The 19,039-nt window shown below is 40.4% G+C and overlaps 1 protein-coding gene across 1 annotated transcript; it reads right to left on the reverse strand.

The window, feature by feature from the left end:
- Positions 1-803: 803 nt before the first annotated feature.
- On the reverse strand, positions 804-18,791 carry C8H6orf163 (chromosome 8 C6orf163 homolog). The gene is made up of 5 exons (XM_021693261.1): positions 18,644-18,791; positions 14,955-15,049; positions 13,463-13,570; positions 8,610-8,812; positions 804-1,239 (listed from the first exon to the last, which is right to left on the reverse strand). The coding sequence occupies exons 1-5, from the start codon at positions 18,789-18,791 to the stop codon at positions 804-806; spliced, it is 990 nt and encodes a 329-aa protein (XP_021548936.1).
- Positions 18,792-19,039: the final 248 nt, after the last annotated feature.

The raw sequence follows: 19,039 nt of genomic DNA on the forward strand, positions 1-19,039 counted from the left end.
TTTTTATTTTAAAGCCACCAACACAAGGTGGTGATGAATAATTTAAGGATGTTACATTAGAGTGGATAGATTTTTGAAGTTTTTATGGCTTGGGTTTTCTTTCATTTTAATTTAGTAGATGTTGACATGTGTTGGTGCTGAGCATTGTGGTACTTAACAGTCTTCTGCGTTTTAACCCAAAGAAGGTGGGTTCAGAGCGCTCCTGGGCTGGAGTATAAACACAAGAAGACTCCCAATCCCTGAAGCAGGAGACTGCCCTCTAAAGGCATATTTTTTCTTTCACAACTGACCAATATAAATGAGTCCTCTCTGAATTAGTTTATATAGAATTCCCAGAATTTAAATTTTATCCTATTGAATTAGAAGGAAATTGCTTTTTTTCCTACAATGCTATTGCACTTCACCAAATATTAATCTTTACTGGAAATTAGCACACCTCTCCACAATGGGAACAATCTAAAAACATGTCCCTTTACTTGTTTTCAACTGCAACAAACACTAAAATAATTACATGTCTGATGTAGACATGAATAAAGCCAGTTATAGAAGTTTGTTTGAACTTCTTCCAAGAAACCTTTCCCCCTCCTAATTAGTTTTGTTCCCTTTCACTGTTTTCTCTCCTCAAATAGACTTAGAACTCAATGTAGCCTGGAATGTGCTTTTTGAATATTTTGGTTTTCCATCAAAATGCCTGCAGCCCCATAGCACCCTGTATATAACTGGGGATCAATAAATGGTTTTTGAGTTGATTTATTTAGTCTTTGGAACATTGACATTTGTAGTGAAATTTCAGTCAAAGATTTCTAATCGAGAGTTGTTTCTTTCTCCTGAATAACAAGACTGGAAGGTGTTTTCTTTCTTTCTGGCAGAATAAAATCTGCATGTCCTGGAGAAAGCTTAGGAAACGTATAATTGATATATTTTTGAAATGCTTCCCTTGTTTCCTGTAATTCCTCCTCCAGGAAATCTTTCCAATTTGTCATAATGCGTAGTTGTTTCGCTATGGACAGCAGCTCCCCCTCAGTGTCAATCAGTTTATCCATCACATTTCCAAGCGTGGCCTGATGTGTCTTCTCTGCTTCTTGAAGCACTTCCTGGACCTCTTCTTGCTTCTGCCTCTGAGCCATGCAATAGTACACATTCATTTCATGTTCTTTTTCTTTTATCATTTGGTTCACACTCTTGCTCTGATCCTTCATAACTGTTATACCAGTATTCAAAACTTCCTCCATGGCTTTTCTACAAAAGGGAGGGAGTTATAAGTTAGATGGGTTAGCCACTAAAAACAAAAAGATGTTGTCTTTTGCCCCAGATGTATGAGAAACTGTTGCATTGTTTAGATGAGCCATCAGTCTGAGAGAGGTGGGTAGAGATGAGCTTTTGGATTGCAGTAGCTGTTAACAATCCAAGAACATTTTTCAAGCAGGGAGACTGCCCACTGACTTCCCTGCTGGGGACTAGGGTGAGGCCTACTAGCCTAGTGTCTGATGGTAATTTTAGGAACCTGAGTCCTCTGTGGCCAGAAAAATATGAATGCAATGTGACTAAAAATGAAGAAATAGGGTCAGAGTTCTAAACCCCTAGAGAAAGTATTTCTGTGTATCAATCCAGCTACTTCCCTTTAGCCAGAGGGGAGGAAATTGTACTCACAGTTTTATCTGAACAATACTCTGATAGCCACCTCAAACCTTTTGGTCTCAAAACCCCTTTTCACTCTTAAAATGACCAAGGAACCCAAAGAACTTTTGTTTGTATGGGTGATATCTAGTGACACTGACAGTATTAGAATTAAAAGTGAGACATTAAAAAAATATTTATACATTTATGTAAGGTACGATTAAATCTATGGAATATTAAATGTAATTAACTTAACTTTTATGAAAAATACATTTCCAAATTAAAAAAATTTTGGTGAGAAAAGTGGCATACTTCCACATTTTTTTGCAAAACTCTTACTTGTCTGGCTTAACAGAAAAAAAGATGGATTTTTTTCATATTGTTTCAATCTGTTGTGCCATCACACATCATAAAACTCTGGAAAATAGCACTCTGTACTCATGAGATAATGAGAGTGAAAAGGCAAATAATATATTTGTATTATTAAGAAAATAGCTTTGACCTCAGGGCCCCCCCTGAAAGGGTCTCAGGGACACTGAGCATTCCTTGGACCACACTTGGAGAACCACTGCTGAATGAGTTCACAGACCTCTGGTTGTAATGTACGAAATTATATGTAATTTATAGCAGCCAACTGTTTTGAATTCTTACCATGTCCCAGGCAAGTAAGTGGATGAGCATCCCATGCATACATTAGCTTAATGTTTCCTCAAAATGAGTCCATGAGGTGGGTTTATGATTCTGTCTATTTTACCGATGAAGAGACTGAGGCTCACAAAGGTTAAGTGACTTGCCCTATTTCACTTTATTAGTGCAAGTGGCAAAATGAGCAACCCAGGCAGTCTGAGTCCAGGTCAAAAGCTTTTAGCCACTGTAATGTAATTTTGATGGACATCTCTGCTTAACCTAGTTTCAAGACCTCCCAAGAGGTCTTGAGAATAAAACCTCCCCAAGATTTGAGAATAAAATAATTTATAAATGTGATTCAAATACTTATGATTGTTCCTGAAAATCCTCCCCCTCTGCCTCCGGGTCTATTACAATCTTCCCAAGACTTAGCACCTGTCCTATCTCCTAACTTCTAACCTCCAAGATGCAATTCTCTCATTGTCTCCGATTCTTTCAACTTGACTTTCAAATGTGAACTTCCCTAATCATGAGGTAAACATCAGTTGTCCTTAGCCTCTGTGGCGCTGTGCAATATTTCTCCCCTTCCTTTTCCCACCAGTCAGGCTACATCTATGACTAATAACAAGGGTTAACATTTACTGAGTACTTACTGTGTCCCAGGGACTGTGCTAAGCATTTGACATGCATTACATCTCATTTAATTTTCACAATAACTGAAGATGGTACAATTTTTATTTATTACCTCTTACTATTCCCATGTAACAGGGGAGGAAACTGAGGCTTAGGGAGATTTAGTTATTGTTCAGTGACACAATTGAGCAAGTGGGAAAGCTCCCACCCTTAACCATTACCTGCTGCAATAGTGTGAGAGATCATTATATATTTTTTATCCAGAGAACAAAACAATGAAAGTAATTATGTTTTAGAATTGTTATTCTGGTAATAGTGGTTAAATTGAAAAATAACGGGGTGAAGTAGAGATATGAACTGGTACTATTTTGCAACATTCTGGGTGTGCAATGATTAGGGTCTGAATTAATGATGAAAAAGAAAGGGGTAGGTAGAGGGAGAGAAAAGGATAAGTCCAAGAAATATTACAAAGCCATAAGTGCCAGAATTTGTGTTGGCTAGGATAAAGGGGAGGCAGGAAGAAGAGGAATCAAGACTAACTCCCTGATTCTCGGCCTGGGTCACAGGAGAATGGAGGTACTATCAATAGAAATCACACTGTGGCTAGAGCCAGGGGTGAGCCTCTACACACACCCTGAGGATTTAGTCTGATGTTTTACAGAATCTTTGGGATATTGGAGAGTCTGTAAAGGTGGCGACCAGGGACACTGGTGCTTTGATTAGAAGGGACTGAAAGGAAGCTTCCTTGAGCCTGCCTCAAGTCTCCACAGGGGAAGTGGTGCTCCTTCTCGGGAACCACAGCTCTGTCCCATGCAGGTGCGAGCTTCCTGCTGGCTTCGCCTGGCTTTCTCCCGGCCCACACAGAGGATGTGTTCATCTGTGGGGCCAACTAGAAGGCTCCACCAGAGCTGGTCCTAGGTAAAACTGCTCAAATAAGGTGCATCTTAGATGACTCCAGCTTCCACCCTCTGTAACAGTCCCTCCCGCCGCCCTGGCCCTTAAAACACCTTGCTCTCAAGATCTGTTCTCACTAAAGGGATCTGGTATTTTTTGGGATGTCCCTTCCAACTCCTCCCAGCCGGCATTAGAGCCTGAATTTTTGATCCTGTGGGATTCACTCCTTTTGGTGTAAGGTCAGAGTATCTCTGATCTTTATTCTGATAATTTCCTAGAAATCATGGAATTGAAGCCAGGAGAAAAGTGGGTGCAGGGCATGGAGAAATGGTCTGGAGTACCCATTCAGCTTTCTATCTCCCCTGTCTGGCATGGTGCCTGGTGTGTATACAACAGGTAACCAATAAATGGGTGAATGAATGGGTAGTATAGATGTAGTTCTCTCCAATACATTTTTTATGCCAAATAATACTAATTTAAAAACAGCTAAATTAGAGCATTATCAAAGCCTGAAACAATTCATGCTTAAAAAGGATTCTTAGCATAAGCAAAATATTCATCATAAAAAATAGTCACTTCTTGTGGTATCTCTAAAATATTTTTTGATTTATACAAATTACCCATAATTTTTTTTCTCAAAAGAGGGCCTAGAAATCATATCATATGAGGAAGGACTAAAGGAACTCGTTTAGTACTTTTTGGTTTTTTTTCTTTTCTCCTCCAAATGAATGCTTGGAGAATCTTCCTCTCTTCTCAAATATCTGGAGGATCACTATGCATCGGGGAGGGGAGGCAGAGCTGGAAGCCAAGTGTGGATGTGAGGATGAGACCCAGCACATTCTGGATCCACATTAGGAAGCACATGACAAGTAGAGGCATTCAGTATTTTAACCAACCACTCCAACCAGCTGTAAAATTCCTGGAACAGAAGCACTCAGGAGGCTCACCAATGCTTGGCAGGCATCCAGCAGAAGGAACAGCAGGTTCAACGGCCTCCAATGCCCCTTCTGACATGACGCGAACATTTATGCTTCCTTCTGCAAGTGGTGAGGTCTATCTGCCATCTCTCACTTTATGAGGCTCTAATCTTGGGATTTCAAAATTACACACCATATTTACGTGCAGTGCTGGCCACAAATTGAAATTTTTTGAATAGTTTTAGTGTGTGTCCATATATATCCATAGGATTCAGTCTGATATTTTATAAAATGGGTTCTCAGAGAAGAAAAATAGATTAGTAAATAAAAATAGAATCTAATATATAATAATTCAACCTCATTAAGCTCTTGAGGAAAAAAATAAAGCATGGAAAACCATACCAGCAACTGATTTGTGCTTTGCTCTTGAGGGACTCTCTTAGCTCTCTCTCTCTCTCTCACTGTGTTTGAGAGGCTATTGAAATGATTCAAGATACATTGCTCACAGGTTTAAAGAATAATATCTGGCTGTTCCTTCCCTTCTACCTATTAAGTGAAGTTTTCATTTTCCCCATAAATGTTGCTAAGAGCACACTTCTCAATCTCCTTTCTATGTCCATCAGTAAAAGTCTTGGTTCTTAAGACAGTAAGAACGAATACTTCATTTCTCCATTTCTTCAATTCCTAAATTATAAAAGGATTTGTTCCAAAATTCATTTGTACATCAAGTATTTAGAGTGATATTAAGCATTTGCCTGATGAGCCCACAGTAAACTATTAATCCATTTTTTCACTTGAACTATAGCACTGTTAGCACTATTTTATTTTTTTTAAGATTTTTTTCATTTACTTGACAGAGAGTGAGAGCGCGAGCACAAGCAGGCAGAGCAGCAGGCAGACGGAGAGGGAGAAGCAGGCTCCCCACCGAGCAGGGAGCCCGATGTGGGACTTGATCCCAGGACTCTGGGATAATGACCTGAGCTGAAGGCAGACGCTTAACCGAGTGAGCCACCCAGGTGCCCGGTAGCACTATTTTAATCGGTTATAACCACTGTGTTTGAAGGAAAATATATTCTGACTTTCCACCTAAGAAACAGGGAACCTACTGCACCCAGTCTTGCAGGAGGATTAGTGATACCCCAGACTGAGGTGACAGGCATTATATAGATTTGGTGGGGGGACATCTCCAGAGGCCACCCCTTAGTGATGCATCTATATCTCAGGGTCATTCATATTCTTAACCTTCCCTTGGTTCTGCCTCATTACACTATCCACCTTCCCCTCTACATGTTTGTTCATTCTGTTCTTACTCTTTCCAGTCTTTCACAAATAGGACCTCCTTCCTTCTCTCTAAGGCCCAAGCCAAGACTAACTGCCTCCAACAAACCCAGCTCACCACATAGCCCACACGCTTGTTGCCTGATCTTTCCAGGACTTTCCCAGTACTTAGTGTTCTTTGTACCCGTCCACCTAGCCTTGGTCTATGGGGCAGCCATGCTTTAGTTACTACACATGTTGAGGAAACACCCTTATTTCCTTGCAGCAGAACTCAGGACCACATCCACAGAAGGCACTTTATAAGCTCTGGTGAAATGAGCAGGATAGTGTAATGGAAGGTCATAAACTTTGGTATGGTATAGACCAGGGTTCACATGGGGCCCTGTCACCTCTTCTCTATGTGACCTTTGGCACGTTGCTCAATCTCTCTCTTAAAACTCAGGGACTTCATCTGAAGATATGGAGGATGATAGAATCCCTCAGGAAGGGATACAAAAATTCAGTGAGAAGCACACAAAGGGCCTTGCCTGTGCTGCATGTTAAATAAAGGGTAACTATCATTAGCAATTACAGACATGAACACAAAAATTCCTGAGCAGTCACTTCATTCATGCCTTTGTCTTGGGCTAGAAAACACCTAGAACCTTTCTAAGCAAAACTCGCCTGCTTGCTCTCTTCTCTCCCTCTCCCACCTCTCCTTCCCTCCCTCCCTCCTTCCTTTCCTTCCTTCCTTTCCTTCCTTCCTTCCTTCCTTTCCTTCCTTCCTTTCCTTCCTTCCTTCCACCTCCCTCCTTCCTTCTCGCCTTCTCTCCCTTCCTTCTTTCCTTCCAGAAAAAGAATACAGTGTTTCCCAGATAATCTATTTAGAATCTAATCACCCCAGTCCACAAAATGTTTTCTGTGAATTTGGCATATTTGTCATAATACGTAAATGTTCTGAATCCTTAATTCTTCAGTGGAAGTTTATAGTCAAATAAAAGATCTACAGTCAAATTCTAAAGAGTGGTCCTTCTCCATATATTCATTTCTGCAAATGCTCTAAAGAACACTGGAATCCAGCAATGTCTAGAAATAAGATCTGATGTGCGGCAGAGTGGGTTCAGCTAATTGGAACAAATTCAAACCTTTGTTTAATAAATATTTAATACATGCACCACCATGTGCCAGGCTCTCTTCCAGACATTTGGAATACATCAATGGACAAAATGGACATAAACAACAGACATAGCAGTTCCCTAGTTTTAGTCAACTGACTTAATAAAAGGCAGAGGGGAAGGGGCGGGGGGGGGGGGGGGGGGGGGATGATGAAAGCAGCAGAGTGAGGGAAGGAGCAGACACTGTAAGTGTGTGAGGAGTAGACCCAGAAGCTCCTACAGGAGAGGCAGAGTTCCTGCAGATGGCGGGCAGGGAGAAGGGAGAGGGGTACCACCTTTCACTGTATTGGACTACAACTCATTTGGGCATTACCACCTTCTCTAACTTTCTCCCAGAATCCTCTTTCACTTTCCTTTTCAGTCTCAATAATGATTTATAGCCTGTGCATGAAGGAAGGTACCGCTGAAACAGTCACAGCTGCAGCCCTCACTCTTATTTATCTGCAAAATAAACATCCTACAGGATTTGACCTTTGGCCCTGTTCTAAACAGTTCTAACAAAGAAGATTTTACCCATTAATCACAAACAGATTTGTTCCTTAAGTCAAAGAGCAAAGCAAAAGAGACAAGTCCTAGACTAGAAGGCCAAACACAGAGGTTTCAGTCTTGGTTCTGCTGCTGAAGCTGCGTGATCTTGGGCAGGTCACTTAATAGCTGGAAACTGTTTTTCTCTTGGTTCCAATAATCACTAGGGATCCTGACTGCTGTCCTGTAAAAATTGGCCAATTCCATCAAATGTTCATTGCATACATAAAAATGGTTACTTTGGTATTCTTTAAAAAAAGTGATCTGATTTGTGTAGAAATTTTTTGTGATCATGTACAAATATAAAGCTGTAATGACATCAAAAGGGCATGGAAGGACAAGGGGCCCATTATTTAAAAATGAATGTCCCTGGGAGACAGGGAAGGTAGGGAAGCAGTGAGTGAGGACTTAGCAAGTTTTGCCCTATATATTTCCAAAGTGTCCATTTCATTTACAGCATGTATGACTTGTGTAATAAGGAAAAGACCAAAAGTAACACATCCATGCTGGTGTATGATATCAGCTAGTGAATGTGAAGATTGACTTTTATGTGTTTATGGGGAAATATTTCTTGATTCCTCTCCTCAGCCTCTTAAAACTAGAGATTCAGAACGCAAAGCACATTATTTAGGATGGTAGTTATCTCTTGAGAGTGGGGAGAGGAAGGAAATGTGATTGAGGAAGCGTCATGGGAGCGTCAGAAGTGTTAGCAATTTTCAATCTCTTCAGATGAGTGGTAAGTCTTTGAATATTCATGGTATTTTTTCTTTAAACCACACACACACATACACATACATTCTACAATATATTACATATTGTTCTCTCTGTTTGAAATATTCCATAATAAAAATATAAAAACACAGAACCTGGGAAATATTCACCTATGCGCCTCAACCTTATCCCTTGCTCCAAGTTGATTTGGCCAGAGTAAGATACTGATTTGCAAATGTGTTCTCTGGAATACCTTTTCTGGGCCTGGATTGCTTCTTGGGCCATCTGTCTCTCTTCAGCCCTGGCCTTCTCCACAGCCTGGACCTTCTCCCTGTGGCACTCCATCATAATCCTTTGGATTCTATGTACCATGCGTTGTTCTGCAGCCAAGTGTTCTCTCTGTAGTTCATCTTCCATGTTTTGGTACACCTCAATCTTGGTTTTGGTTGCCATTTCCTTAAGCAACAGTTAAATAGGTTTAGATGTTATAGCTTTTATTTATTTATTTATTTATTTATTTATTTTAAAAAATATATTTTTCTTTTTCTTTTTTAAATATGGAGCCCAACCCAGTGCTTGAACTTGTAACCCTGAGATCAAGGGTCAGACGCTTAACTGACTGAGCCACCCAGGTGCCCTTATAGCTTTGGTGTTTAAAAATGTACACTAGAAGGTCCTGAGTCAGTCTCAGTCTCATAAAAATGCATATTAAAAGGTTATTTGTATTTAACCCAATGGAATGTGCATCTATCAACACTGATGATTTAAAAGAAGAGTGTGGGGGTGTCTGGGTGGCTCAGTCGGTTAAGTACCTGACTCTTGATTTCAGCTCAGGTCATGATCTCAGGATCATGAGATAGAGCCCCACCTTGGGCTCCACGTTGGGCATGGAGCCTGCTTAAGACTCTCTCTCTCCCTCCAGCTTTCTCTCTCTCCCTCCAGCTTCCTCTCTCTCTCAAAAAAATAAATAAAAAGAAGACTGTGTATGATATGGAAAACTTTCATTTATACAATGCTAATACCAGAAATGCTGCAAACCACAGAGCATAAATATTTATGTAAGTAATATTGGAATATTCCCTAATATGCCAAAAGGAAAAATGGGTTTTTTTTTCCTTGATCGTCCAAATGTTCTATGGTGTCATGTTATCTTTATACATAATTAGAGATACATAATATGATTCTCCTTTAGGAAGTCAATCCTGGAAAATGACAGAAATAATGACTATGCCTCCTGAGTGTCTTCTGGGTAGGAGGGAACCTGAAGCTCAGACAGCTAACAGTTGCCCATTACTGTAGTCACAGAAGCTTGTCTATCTGTCCGCTTGCCATCTGAGCATTCCAGCTCATTAGCATTGAGGGGTCCTTTCTCCTTCACCAAGGGGACAGGAACAAGTGCTCCATCACTCCAGGGTAGAAGGACCTGTGGATGCCTTTGGCCAAGTAAAGGGAGGAAGCACTAGTCAAAGCAAGACTCAAGAAAAACAGATTCTCAAGGAAAACCCTGTAACCATTTTGGAAATGCCTACTAACCCTGCCACGTGCCAGGCACTGTGCTAGGCTCACGTACTACAAACACAAGAAGGCTGGGATCCTCCTCCTCAAGAAACCAGCAACTTAATCGTGCAATGAGTGTTTTAGTAGAAATGCAAGAAAGGAGGAGCAATGAATTCTGCCTAGAGTTTCAAAACTTTCATTTAAAAGTAAATTTTTACCTCTATTTTAGGGATAACAAGAGAGCATAAAGAAATAAGTTATTTCACATAGTGAGTCAGTGGAAGAACTAGGAACAGAAACAGGATTCTCAATGCCAGTTTCCTGCTTCATCGCTGGCTGTGATGCTAGGGTCTTTCAAGAGATTCATCAATTTATTTTCATTCCAGAAACGCTGTACAATCCTCTAATCACAGTGAACATGTCTGCTTGCTTTCTCCTTCTTTCTTTTGAACTCTATGTCTCAATGGAAGCTGAAACCACTTTAGCTTTTTAGAAAAAAGTGTCTTAACAATTAAAATATTTGTTAGACTTCAGTTTTTTCAAGAGAAGGAAAGTTTTCGTCTTCTCACTTTGGCTACTCCAAAGGTGACAATTTTAAAAAAAGGAATAAAACAACAAAAACAACTTTAAGAATCTCTCCAGAGTGGCCTCAGTTCATGTATTTAGCAAGAAATGTTAAGGAAAACACTGGCTGTTTAGAAAGGCCACTAGGTTTTCCATATGCAGAAGGTTTTGCCTCTGAGAGGACTAGAACTTTTTGACGATAAAACATTTTGCATGGAAATATTTCTAAACGTCTTTAAGATTTATCTTACTTCATAAAAAAAGCATTAAACCAAGTCCTTCTTTTATGCAATGATGTATTAAAAGCAAAATCATTTTACTGCCTCACAAAGCATGTGGAATATATATTTAAAGTTACAAAAATAATTCAATGACTGACTGTTTGGCAATGTTCTTATTCAATGGAAAGTCTCCCAGTTAAATTACTTTTACTGAAATACATTTTGAGTAAATCAGCTCATATATTGAGATACTGTAAGAAACAGCCTCATGAAATCCATCATATTTACTGCACTGATGTGTGACAGACATTTATGACACAATGTCTGCCTTAGGAGAAGTTTCTCTCAGCTATCACATGTAGAAATATCTGGGCCTCTCTGAGTATCTCATTTGTTTTTGCCTTATGGACATGGTTTATCTTTCTTTGATAAGATAATATATGAGCTGATTTACTCAAAATGTAATATGAGACTTATGCCAAATTCTTAATATCATAAAAGAGTAATTAATACCTGGTGAGATCTACATATCTGAATTTAATGGTATTTGGTTTTAGAATAGCTTGGTTTCTGCTCTACATATTGGCAATCTCAAACTGTAATACGTGTGAGAATCAGATGGGCTGCTGGTTAAAAACCTTGCCCCTGACTGTGTAGGTCAGGTGGGGCCTGGGAATCTGCATGTTAAGCTCCCAGGTGAGTAGATTCTAAAGCAGGTTGTTCATAGACACCACTTGAGAAGCAATAATGATGTGTATGTCTGGATATCCTAAGTTGAAATAATCCTATGCATCCCTCTTAGACAAATCACTCCTCATTACACTAAAAATATCCCTGTACGCCTGGGTGGCTCAGTCATTTAAGCGTCTGCCTTCAGCTCAGGTCATGACCCCAGGGTCCTGGGATTGAGTCCCATGTCGGGCTCCTTGCTCAGAGGGGAGTACGCTTCTCCTTCTCCCTCTGCTCCTCCCCCCGCTTACGCGCTCTCCCTCTCTTAAATAAATAAATAAATAAATAAATAAATAAATAAATAAAATCTTTAGAAGATATGTCCCTGAGATGGTAGTATAAATGTGAATTCCCAAACCCTAGACAGATATTTTAGAAAGGTCAACCTCCTTCTAACTTTTCCCCTTTACATTTTCCTAGGACTTCTACTTCAGCACTAAGTGTATCAACTCCACCCAAAGACTATATGGAGTACAGTCAAACGTGAGCTCCTTGAAACTGGCATCACAGCTCGGTCATCCTTGTATTTTCAGAACCCAACACCAGGAGTGATGTTCAAAATGTGTATCCTCTGGCTGCAGCAATGGGGCAGGGGCCTGAAGTTCCCCACCACTTTAAAAGGTTGCCCCTTTACACTGCTGGATTGGGGGAGGTCTTAGAGTCTGGGGGAGTGGCCAGGGTGGCTGAGAGGTGGTTATCTATCAACTGATAGAGAAGTATTTAAATACTTATGGCCATACTGGCAGATGCCAGTGGTGCAGCAGGTCCACATAGATTTGCTATAAATGTTCTTCGTGTTTTGAACTAAAATAGGGAATGGGCAGTGAACCCCTGCAGCCAACTTCTCGGGGACCATGGCCACTGGAGCCAAGCAGGGAGGATCCCACTACCCTTCCTAAAGGGAACCCTGGGGCAGAGCTCCCTTTCCTGCCAACAAGTTTCCTGAGGACAAGGACAGTCCATTTAATCTTGTCTGATACATGGTAGATGTTCATTACCGAAACAATGAATAAATGGGCCGGTGGTCCCTGAACTGTTTATTAGTTCTGTTTTTATTAAGTTAGGCCGAATCTGGGGCCAGACTTCTGCCACTTTCCCTCCAGCCTCTGCCCATGAATCATCACATCTACACCATGTCTTGTCCTGTCCCTCCCGTGGCTGACATGTGAGAACAGTTCTATATCCTTTTCCTTTGATCAGATTTGGTAACTGGGGTACTGAACTAAATAATGAATTCCTGCACCTCTGCCTGGGATGTTGGCCAGCTACCTATAAGTTCCAGGTTAGAAAGAGGACCCCTCATTTTATGACATCTGGTGCTGCAGGAAATACTTCAGTAACAGCTCAGAGTCCCCATCGGCACTGCAGTAAATGTAAATTGAGGGGAGAGGAGGCCATCAGAGAGCCTGGGAGAAGGAAGAAAACACCCTGCTTCCTTTGTTCGGCCACAGCCTGAACACTTGCTAAGCCAAGGCTCTGCGCTGGACACTGGGCTAGAGTGGGAATGAGAGAGGCATGCCCTACTGGAGGCTACTGTCATGTGTGAGGCACAAGTAATCACGCGGTCTATTTAACTGCAATGCTGATGGGTGAGGACCGCTATAAAAGGCGACAGGGTGTCAAGGACAGAGCACGGTGGCAGGGCAGAGCTGATCAGGTAAAGCTTCCCTTGAGTAGTGATGTTTGAGCTAAAACCCTTGAAGTGGGGGAAGAACATTCTGGCAAAGACCCTGAGGTGGGAAGGAGGCGGTGCATTCAGGTTTGAGGACCCGAAAAACGGCGGTGAGATAGAAGGGCTGGGGCAAGAGACGTGGAGGGTAAAGCAAATGGGGTGGCTCCTTTGGGCCTTGAAACCCCATAAAGTTTTGGATTCATCACATCAGAAACCGTGGGATTCTCCCACACCCATCCATCACTGCTGCCTCTCATCTGTGAGTTCAGCATCTCTTCTGTGAAAATCCTGGGTCTCCCAACCAACCTCCATGAAATACCCATCAAGGTTTTACATATTTTGTTTTTTCTCTTATTCCTTTGCCAGAGCTTTTTACTAACCTATGTACCCTTAAAAAGACAACAAACAAGCCATTATAAAAACCTGTAAATCTTTTTGGTGTGCCTCTTCCAGAATCTGAATATTAATTTTGTATTGGCCATTTGCTTCTTCAAGTGCTTTCTCAATTGCCTGTTTTTGACGTTCATCAGCCTTTGAAAGAAACAGCCCATACTTAATATTTATATATTAATGTATAAACTTATATTAACACAAATTTTTCATGTTTACTGAAAATTAGCAACCGCCATGGGGCCCCTAATTACTTGCTCTGTTCCCATCTCAAATCTCCCACAGCCAACTGGCTGCCTCAGCCAGAGATGCCCTAACACATTCTAATTGACAGCTAACATCACTGTTTTGTGAACTGCTTAAGAGAGTTTTACTGTAAGCTGCTGGGTTGTCTTTTCTTTGGCACTTTATTTCTTGCTTCTTGATTATCAAAGTAATGTGTGCTCATTGCAGAAAATCTGGAAAATTCAGAGAAGTGGAAAGATGCACAAAGCTAGACCTTGCTGAGAAACGAGGCTGAGCACCATCCCTGACCTCCTGAATCAGGCATTCAGAAAGAGGTTTTATTATTTTATTTGAAGAGAATGCCCAGATCATTAGATATGCTGACATTGCTTTGTATTAGGGTGTATAATTAATAGTTTGCAATTGATTTGAATTTTACTATTATTGATAAAGAGAGATGACTACTAAGACTTTTATTCATATTACCCTTTGCACTTGGAACATTTTGCACTTTCAAAGTACTCTAATACCAAACTTGTGCGGGCACAGATGCTGGACAATTCTAACACTCTTTGCCATGATGTCTATATTATAAAGACACTGAGAAATAATGTTCCAAGCACTGTGTCTTGTCCTGCTCTCACGGAGCATTCATTCTCTTTGGGAAGTTGTTTACGTTATTCTATCTATGACTGGAAGGAGGAGAGGCTGGAGGATTGAGATTTTGCTTCAGTTAAGTGTCTGGGATCTGACTGTGAGTCCCAACACACTCAAATTGCCCCTACAACCCTCAGCAGTCATAGGGACAAGGTAAACAAGGACCTTGGAGAGAAAGAAGGAGAGCAGACCATAATACAGAATTTGGCAAAAACAGGCACTTGGTCAGGGGTGTTACATCACCACACAAATGGATGGTCTACATATGAAATAGTAAGCAATAATAAACAATTATTAACAAGGATGTCTTTTTTTTTTAAGTTTTAATCCAGTGAGATTAAGGAGAGCAGGAGTCATCCACACAGAGGGGCAATTTAGAAGGAATGAAACCCCTAATGGTGTCTGCTTCTCACTAAAGACCTCCTGTGTGCCAGACACATTATTTCATTGAACTCTTTCAACAATCCTATAGAATCTTATCGTTCCTCTTTTACATTTGAAGAAGCTGAGACTGCAGAGTTGATTTGCCCAAGGTCCCACAGATAGCCAGGATTCAAAGTCAGTTCTGACTATTGTTTTGGACAAATCCAAAAAGTGAAAGAACTGTAAAGATGCATTTAGGTTGATATCCAACTTCTTTTACCTGAACCCATACGTCAGCTTCTGCTTTTGCAATACGTTCTTTGAGTACTGCCTCTTGAAATTGCTCTTCTTTATTCAGAATATCTGCCCCAATATCTGTGTATTTGAGGAAAAACAATCACAAGAATCCACAGACTGTTTTTTCCTTTTCACTATCACCTAGTTACTTACTAATGTCCTCTAAAAGATATTCCCTTTTAGATGTCAATCTTTTCTTTAAAGATACCAATGAAAGGGGTAGGTTTTTCCCTAATTAGTGAGGAGGGAGCTCACAGCATCATTGGGTCTGGAGACAGGCTGTTCCCTTCATCACACTCAGGCCACACAATAAGCAACTGGGGAAGTGGCAGAAAAGAGCACATCCTGCGGTCCCAGAGCAGAACAGTGAGAGAATATTCAAGCTGTGTTAGCACATTGTCCTGCTCCCCACTCTCTGCCCTGATCTGGGTGCTGGCGTTGCTTCTCTCAGGGAATGGGTAGCAGAATGCTCTCTTCACTCTGTTGCATGTCTTTCTTCATGTGTAGGTCTTCATAGGTTAGCTGCTTCAGTTGTGGAGTAAGGGGGTAGCTGTTTAGTACTTCTCGGTCAATGGTCTCATTTAATTTCCACATGATAATATTCCCATAATAGCCTCCCTACTCGGACAAGAAAATAAAAGCCTAAAGAGGTTAGAGGACTACATGGTACCAGATAGCTAGGGACAGAGCTAGACCTGCAGCCGAGCTCCATCTTCACCTGCCAGAGCGGACTGTCAGAGGTGGCTCAGGACCTGTGTGCAGGCGACGAGCCTTTTCAGTGCTCATGGCACACACAGAGTCATCTTTTCCCCAATCTAAACTCTTATACTACTTACTCTTCATTCCATTTATTTCTCACATCTTAGATTTGTTGAATTATTAACTTTTCATGTGATTAGGTCTTGACGATCAACTTCTGAAAATTACAAAGCTTATCTTATATTGCAGTGTCTCTCTCCTGATACCCAGCTTGGCGATAAGTACAGAGAAGCCATTGTGGACATAGGTGTCTGCCAACATCTCTGCTCTCCCTCTGGTAACAGGACCCATTTCTCTCAAGAATGTTCCTCTCTCACTTCAGGTTGTTCTGGGGGAACTGGGGACTGCAAATCTCAGCAGCCAACCTGCTTCGCCCATCATATTGTCACCATCTTCCAGGCCATAACAGTTGGCCCAGGGTTGAGCACATGCTCCAGCCTGGCCAACCAGGCTCTTCTTTAGGATTTATAGAAGGATGTAAGGAGAAAATACCTTTTTCCTCTGAGATTTCTAAGCTAGAGGTAATAGCCACTTAGAGCAGTTTGGGACCACTTCTACTCTTTTCCCAGCTGCTGGAGTAAGCCTGGCTGGTAGTAAACAATTGGGCCAACTCATTGAGAGCAGGCGTGGATAGATCGAAAGCCCTGGTACCAGATCCCTCTTGGGTTTCTCTGTTAAAGGGTCAAGGAATTCTCTTTTATGCACAGTCTGTCTGAGTTGTGTTTCTGTCACCTGCAACTGAAAATCCATGTTTGATAGCATTACAAGTCTTTGCTATTAGATTATTAGTGACTCTAAACACATAGGGCAGTGAATACTACAGTAGAGATGGACATATACTACATAGGCTCAACACTGTGTAGATATGATTATGAAAGATCTAGGAAGAAAGGGGACTAAGCATGGACCATCAATGTACTAAACTTCATAAAAATGTGATACAACTGTGGGCTGCTAGTACTCTTTCTTATGCTTAAATTCCATTATTTGATATTAGTTTTTCTCAACCCTGATTGTACAACAGGATTCCTGCATAGCTTTAAAAAAAGTACTCAGGGAAAGACTAGTAATACAAAGGACAACGTGGATGGATCTCAAGGGCATTATGCTGAATGAAAAAGCCAATTTCAAAGAGTTACATACTATATGATTCTATTTATATAACATTCTCAAAGGGATAAGATTATAGTGATGGAGAACAGATTAGTGGTTGCCAGGGGTTCAGGGTAGGGTGTGTTAAGGGGTAACACAAGGGAGTTCCTTTGTGGTGATAGAACAGTTCTCTGTCCTGATTGTGGAGATGGTTACATAAGCCTACACGTGATAAATTTTATAAAATTATACACCAAGAAAAAAAAAATGCATGTAAGGTCTGCACCTGAGTTAACAGTATTTTCCAATACCAATTTCCTGGTTTTGACAATATACTAGCATTTTGTAAGATATCAATGAGAGAAACTGGAGAAGGAGTACAAGGGAACTCTATTCTGTTTTTAAAACTTGTGAGTCTTAAACAATTTCCAAATAAAAAGCTATTAAAATATGAAACAAATATAAAAAAATAAAAACCAACACATGCTGAAGCCTGATTCTGAAGGCTCTAAGTTAGTGGGTCTGTGTTAAATTAACATTAAGTCCTATGACTCTGTATTTAGATATTTGTAGTAAAAACAAATGTTTTAAAAGCTATGTGTGCTGAAGCACCTACGTGGCTCAGTCGGTTGAGGGTCTGACTCTTGATCCCAGCTCAGGTCTTGATCTCAGCGTCGTGAGTTCAAGCCCCATGTTGGGCTCCACGTTGGGTGTGGAGCCTACTTAAAAAACCAAACCCCAAAAAAACCACAAAAAATAAAAGCTGTGTGCACTGCTAGCGTTGAGGACTACTGCCCTATGCAATATTCACTTAACATTTATACAGACATTCCCACATGCTCCTGAATTTACTTATAAAGAACAGAGAATTTTGACTCTTTCGACTTAAAATAGTCAATGACAAATACAGGTCACTGAATATAAAATATTAATTTCTAACTAGATTTATCCACATAAGGAATCAATCAATAAACACACATCTAAGAATGGATATCCACTGACCTGGGCGTAAGAAGTCAAATCACTCTAGACATTATAATTAATAAGTCATACTAAACATGTACTGAAAGTTAAAATCAGTTTTGGTATTGATTATTTGTAGAGAATGATTCCAATTTGATCTCCCCTATACTGTAATGTTTTCAAGACATTCTCCATTCTTTAGCTTCTCACATTTTCCAAGATCAGGAGTGAAATCAAATCACTAGTTTACCAGGTTACAGGAAGAGAGCATCAGAGAAGTATTTTGAGAGTCCTTAGGAATGCATTTTAAGGTTCAAAGTTAGACTGCAAACTGATAGGAATAAGGAGAGAAGTAAACCTGTGATGACAATCTGATTTGCTTAGACAGCAAATAGTCTCAGGTCATCTCCATGTTACCTACATTTATGTCACCAGCTACTAGTAAAGGTTATAGTGTCACCCACTTATTAAGGTGTTACTTAGAGGTATTTCCTCTCCTATGTGTAAGGAAGGTGACCAAGTATGGGCAAGGGCAAAAAGAACTCCCATTTGCTATTATGTGTCAACAAATATTTCATTAAAGCCTCATAACCAACCTGCAAATAGGGATTAACATCCCTATTTAACACAGGATCCCTAACATCCCTATAAGGAAACAGATTGAGAGGCTAAGTGTACTGTCTAAGGCACACAACTGGTCAGTGGAGAAGCTAGATTTCAACCCATATTCTTCTGGTGCCAAACAGACACCCCTGCAAGACAAGCAACTTTTATCAGAAGAGCTGATAAAAGTATAGCAGAAAGAATGACATATAATGCTATCAAATATTAGAACAAAGGAAAAGAGCATTCACTTACCCAGTATATCTTTGTGAGTGTAAAAACGTGTCTTAAATGGCTTGTATTCATGGATCCATTTGAAGGTTTCCCCAAAGGGGGCTGGTGGAATTATTTTATTACAAACAGCACAGCAAACAAAGCTTGTGTAATTCGGATTTCTGATCATAATTAAATTTTAGATGTCTTTTACTATGTGCAGTTAAATTACTCTTATGATACAAAAAAAAAAAGAGTTTTAAGAAAAAGCTAGAAGTTTAAGAAAGCTGGAAGAGGTTCAAGGTTTTAGGACAATGTTAGAGGCTGGTAACTATGAAATGATTCGCCATCATTAGGTAGTGGTTATGTGCCTAATGGCAAAGAATGGTACTGAAAGCCTTTGCCATGTAAAGTATGGGCACTGGATTTGGGAAGATT

This window comes from Neomonachus schauinslandi, chromosome 8 (genome assembly GCF_002201575.2).
Source record: "Neomonachus schauinslandi chromosome 8, ASM220157v2, whole genome shotgun sequence".
Classification (NCBI taxonomy): Eukaryota; Metazoa; Chordata; class Mammalia; order Carnivora; family Phocidae; genus Neomonachus; species Neomonachus schauinslandi.